This window comes from Peromyscus eremicus, unplaced genomic scaffold (assembly GCF_949786415.1).
Source record: "Peromyscus eremicus unplaced genomic scaffold, PerEre_H2_v1 PerEre#2#unplaced_1733, whole genome shotgun sequence".
Taxonomy (NCBI): Eukaryota; Metazoa; Chordata; class Mammalia; order Rodentia; family Cricetidae; genus Peromyscus; species Peromyscus eremicus.
In genome coordinates this window covers 84,637-90,659 of record NW_026735968.1, presented here as the reverse complement: position 1 = coordinate 90,659, position 6,023 = coordinate 84,637, and the positions used below count along the sequence as shown (strand labels likewise).

The window sequence follows — 6,023 nt, the reverse complement described above, 5'->3', positions numbered from 1 at the left end:
GGGCACCAGGCATCGGGCCTGCTTCCTGTGGTACTCACAGCCAGGAACACGGTCTCATCCAGCTCCTCAGCTTCTCTCACTATGGTCTCCAAGGTGTCCTTGGCTGTGTCCATGCTCTGCAGAAAGTGGACCATCTGGTCGTGCAGGAACTCCATCTTCTTCTTCTTCACTTCCTCGAAGCTCTGGGCTTTCTCATCGTACTGTGCCAAAACCTTCCTCATCATCTCCTCATTCTGCTCTTCCAGCCGCTTCTCATTTTTGCTGCAGTTCTCCTAGAGGGGCGGGGCCAGAGCGCTTCTTAATGAACAGAGACGGGACGCCTTTGTTTGCCCCTCATCTTTTTGCCTTTGAAAGAACTGGCCTGTGTGCAATTGGTTGTTTTTACTCTTCACTCTTTGGGGTCCCGCCACCCAGCTCCCAAATAGTCACATGGAGTCTAATTCTTTCTTATGAATGCTTGGCTTATTTCTAGGCAGCTTTTCCTAGCTTAAATTATCCTGTTTACCTTTTGCCTCTTGCCTTTTATCTTTCTCTATTCTATATACCTTTCTTTACTTCTTACTCCATGGCTGGCTGTGTGGCTGGGTGGCTGACCCCTGGAATTCTGTCTCCTCTTTTTCTTGCTCCTCCATTTTACGTTCTTCTTCTTCTGTTTGTTCTCACTGCCTGCCAGCCCCGCCTATCCTTTCTCCTGCCTTGCTATTGGCCGTTCAGCACTTTATTAGACCAATCCAGTGTTTTAGACAGGCAAAATAACACAGCTTCACAGAGTTAAATGCAACATACAAGAATGCAACATATCTTTGCATCATTAAACAAATGTTCCACAGCACAAACACATCTTCAACTAATATTCCACAACACCTCTGACATTCCAGCCAAAAAGTCAAAATTCAGAACATGGTCTAAACTTCTAGCTTATATATCTGCTTTGCTTTAGTTAGCTTTGCAATGGAATTCACTACAAGAGTACCATTAAGAAAGAAAAGAAATATCAAAATTGAAAAAGAAAGAAAGGAAAATCACATCTGGGGAAGATCCTGACCTGTGTGATTTTTTCACCTCTCTGTATGTACCAGTATTCTCCTGGGAGGGGCAGTTTTACCACAGTGGAAGGAACTTTACTGTCCATTTGGACACAACTGCCAATTAGCTATCCTCACTAGACTGACTGGGGAACGGGACAATAAAGCAGCTGTTCACTGATCTACAATGCACCAATGGGATTGGTTAGTCAGTTTCTGCAGTGGCCTGGAGGTCTCTTCCCTTCTGATTGACAGTTACAGGTATCTGGGCCACCTCTGGGTAAGGACAGAACATTCCTACCCATTCTCTTCACAGTGGAGGAGCAGAAACTAACATCCAGAAGTGTGCAGATTCAGTGGTGCCCTGAGACACCATGGCCCCAAAGAGAAGACTCAAGTCAGTGGTCAGAACACTTCTGGAGGCCAAGCAGTGAGAGGCAGGAAAGCAGAGCAGAAGAATCAGTCTCGGTCTCTCACCCATGACATGGAAGCAGTAACACCTCTTAGTAACTGTCTGAGGCTTCACTCTCAGAGAGCATCTGCCTTAGCATACCAGGGCCCTAAGAAGTGAGCGTCTTTAGGGGAAAAGCCTTCATCCTTAGACAGAAAGTGACCTCAGTGCTCACAGTGAGGGGAAACTATAAGAACCCTCACTTTGAATTAAGATAACCAACAATGTAAACCAAATACACACACACACACACACACACACACACACACACACACACACACAATACATCACACAGATAGAAATACACTATATACTACGCAACACACACTCTACACCACACACACATACATACACACTATACATATTATACCACACACACACAAACACTATATGCCACGCACACATACATGTAGTTAGTCTTTCTTGTTGGACATTATTTGGGCCACCAGCCCCCAAATAATAACACAGAGACTTATTAATTATGAAAGCTTGGCCTTAGCTTAGGCTTGTCCCACTAACTCTTATAACTTAAATCAACGCATGTCTATTAATCTACGTTCTGCCACATGGCTCTTTACCTCTGCCCATGCTGCACATTCATGCTCCATGTCTCACTGGCTAATCCCCAGGCCTAAATTCATCCCCTGAGTTCCTCTCTCTGCCTAGAAATCCCACCTAAACCTCTCCTGTCTAGCTGTTGGCTGTTGAGCCAATTAAACCAATCACAATGACACATCTTCATACAGTGTAAACAAATATCCTGCAACACACACACACACACACACACACACACACACACACACACACTACATACTATACCCCCACACATACACTATACACCACACATACCACATATTACACACATGCACACACACTATACACCACACACTACATATTACACCACACACATACACACACACACACACACACACACACACACACACACGCCACACACATATACGCCACTACATACACATTATAATACACATATCAAATCAGTTCCAAATAGTCTACTGTTGATACAATGAATAGGGCAGAGGAGAAAGAAGTATGCTAACTTACCTCAATGGTATTAAAAAAGGATTCAATCTCACTAACAAAAGCTTCAATCCTCAATGATTTTTCTTGTAGGTTTTCAAGAAATTCTCCTAATTGAACCTAAAGGGAAGAATTAAAAGTGTCTTTACTGTAGAACGTCAGAGGGGCACATTTCAATCAGTGGTTTCTGGTTTCCTTAATATATTTGTAGAGCTTTACTATACCATACTCACCAACAAATCAAATTTTAGGTATTTTCACTGCTTCTCCTAAATGGATTGGACACAGTTATGTCTGAGAAACAGTCGAGTTCTGCGGGGCTGGAGAAGTAGCTCAGTTGGCAAATACCTGCTTTGCAAGCCCAAGGACTTGAGTTTGAGCCCCAGAACCAACGTAAAACCAACTGAGCATGGCGGTGCCTGCTTGTAATCCAGAAATGGGGAGATAGAGACAGGCAGGTGCCTGGCCAGCCTAGCCTATTAATGAGTTCCAGGAAAGTGAGAGACCTTGTTAAAGTTAAAAAAAAAAAAAGTAGATAGTGCCTGAAGAAAATACTTGAGGTTTGTCTCTGACCTCTACGTGAATGTGAGCACACGTATGCATGGGTATTCTTGTTTAATAAACTCTGGATTTGAATGATTACCTTCATAATGCCTGGAGTTTTATAGTCTGAAGTCGAACTCTACGGTGTTGATTATCAGTTCGACAAGCTCTAGAATCGCCTGTAGATAGACCGTAGATACAATGTGACCCACTGCTTCTAGCCCCCACCACTGTGACTTCTCCATGGTGGACTGTACCCTTGAATTTGAAACTAAAATAGCACCCCTCCCCCTTCCTCCTTTAAGTCACTTCTATCAGGTGTTTTTACAGCACCAAGAAAAGCAAGGAACACACAGCCTTCTAGCTAAAGTGGCCTGCCGTGCCTCAGTGGTCTCTTGACGTAACCATACACAACCTCCATGTGCCTGGCAGAGAGGGTGAGCAGGGTACTCCCAGCTCGGCACCTGGCACACCAAGTGCCGCAGAGGACTGTCTACTGAATCTCAGAGTCCAACCATCTTGAGAGGGTTCAGGTGTGCAGTAAGCGGCAACCAAGTAGAAAATTTATGGAGTGGTGGTTGAGGGCAGTCCCTACTTCAGCCATCGTTCTAAGCCTAGCGGCACTCTGGCCTGATAAAAAACATAAAAAACAAAACTGAAGAACAGAGCTTCAGCGGTCCACAGAATGACGATGATATTACATGATGAAGCCTCTTCAAGAGGCCGCTAATTCCCTGTAGGTCTCAATCCCTAACGCCCCGGCCCCTGCCCCCTAGGCTCCTGTGACACAAGCTGCATCTTTGTGTACCTTCTTCTCACATGTGTTTTCCCTACAGTGCCCATTTCTAGAACGTCCTCTCTGCCATTGACTAACACGATCTGTACCTCATCAAGGCTCAGCCAAGCTTCAGCTTTTAGACACCTTCCCTGGCTCTCCCGCTTCCACCCAACTACTGAACTCCCCAAAGCTTAGTCTCTCAGCATCCTGTACTCCCGAAAGCCAGTACTGAGCTGAGAAACAGCTAAGTCCATCTCTTCATTGTCTTTTCTTTCCTTCTCACTCCCAATGACTGGCATCCTTCCTGACATAGAACAGGAGATCAGTAAACCCCATGACAAGGGAAAGAAGTGAATCAAGCATGCGGATAGATAAATAAAGACAATCACCATGATGGGGGATGGGCAAAGCAGGAAGAGCTGGGGCTTCAGGAAACTGCAGCCAGCAGCCTCAGAAGGGGCAAGCAAGTCCATCTACCAGTTACAGCTTTTGTGAGATCCCTTTTTCTTAAATTTTTTAAGAGTTCCTGGTTTATGCATATGAATGTTTTGCCTCCATGTATGTATGTGCACACATGTCTGCCTGATCAGAAGAGGGTATTGTGTTCCCTGGAACTGGAGTTATGGATGGCTGTGAGCCACCATGTGGGTGCAGGAAACTGAACCCAGGTCCTCTCCAAGAGCAGCAAGTGCTCTTAACTGCTGAGTCATCTTTCTAGACCCCAGCTTTTCTTTCTTTCTTTCTTTCTTTCTTTCTTTCTTTCTTTCTTTCTTTCTTTTTTTTTTTTTTTTTGTAAGTTGCCTCCAACTCTTAATTTTCATGGGTAACTTAATGAAAAAAAAAAGCAAGCCTTCCTAGCTTTAGTCATGGGTTCTCACCTTTCTCCTTCCCACATTCCTTAGAGAACATCAAATGAACAAAATAAAAAAACTTTAAAATGTTGTTTTAAAGATGGCACCATCATCCTACTTTTGAATTATTTTTTTAAATGAAAGATTTATACGATCTGAAGAGATCAGAGTATTGCTTTGGACTTTTAAAATTGTCCACATTTTGGCAAAACTCAGATAGGAACAAAACACAATTAATAAAAAGGTATGGAAAACTGAGCAGACAGGGACCGGTAGCTGTCAGTCTTCAAACAAAATGTAATCCTAATGGGGCACATTTCAGTGGAGTTAATGCACCTGACATGTAAGATTTCACAACAGAGGTTGCCTGGCCCCTTCCTCCAAACTTTAACCAGAAAAATGTCAAGGAAATTTCACCCTAGAGAACTAGAAGGGGATTAATTTGATAGGGAAAAAAAATACCCAGATTCTGAAATGCAATCCTGTTTAATCAAAATGATCCTGACAACTACTTAACAGCAACATCATTGAAGGATCGTGTGAGAACCACTGACGGGAAGGCACTGGGCCTAAGGGTGTGGACCCACAGCCAAGAGCATAAGCTCTAATGTCGGGCCAACCTGGGGACCAGTCCCAGGGTCATCCCTCGTGACCTCAGCAAACCACTAACACCCTGAGCCCATCCCGGTTTCTGCAAACTGTGACGGGGAGCTATGAGAATTAAAATGTCCTTTGTAGACCAAGAACTCAACACAGGCCAGGCACACAGAGAAAGCGCTCAAGTTTTGTTATTATTTGTTAACTTCAAGATCATTCTGGATGCTATATGTAGGATGGAGATGTGAAAATACAAGGTGATTGAGAGGTAGGTGGGTGCTCCAAGACTCCATGCTTCTCAACAGCACCCCTGGGGAGGTGGGATATGATGAGAATCAAAATTAAAATCTTACTGTTTCAAGATTTTTTTTTAACACTTAGAATTGGACAATGCGATAGATGTGTATTTAAAGGACAATATTATTGATGACAGGAAGTAACTTATTTTGTGTGTCAATGCATAATTATTGAGATTAAAAACATTTTACTTTTTTTTTTATAACATTAAGGGTCTTTGCTATGAGACAGTAAACTCCTCGGTGGCAATGACCCCATATTATTTCCTGATAAACCAAGATCCTAGAAAAATGCTCTGACACATGATATACCTGTAAAAATAATAGATAAGATAGTCTTAACTAAATTCTTATGGAAATAGTCACACTTTTTTTCAGAACATTTTGCTTAAAATGAACATCCAATATTTGTCGTTTTTAAGAAAATGCAAAAGCAACCCAACA

At 43.0% G+C, this 6,023-nt stretch overlaps 1 protein-coding gene across 1 annotated transcript in view; it reads right to left on the bottom strand.

Moving 5' to 3' along the window:
• Positions 1-38: 38 nt before the first annotated feature.
• Positions 39-6,023, bottom strand: part of Cmya5 (cardiomyopathy associated 5) — a gene marked incomplete at its 3' end in the record, with an annotated part of 56,261 nt that continues 50,276 nt past the window's right edge. The window contains exons 3-4 of the mRNA XM_059253125.1: positions 2,539-2,634; positions 39-272 (exon numbers count right to left, since the gene is read on the bottom strand). Of these exons, the coding sequence (XP_059109108.1) occupies positions 39-272; positions 2,539-2,634 (330 nt within the window). The remainder of the gene's footprint in view (positions 273-2,538; positions 2,635-6,023) is intronic.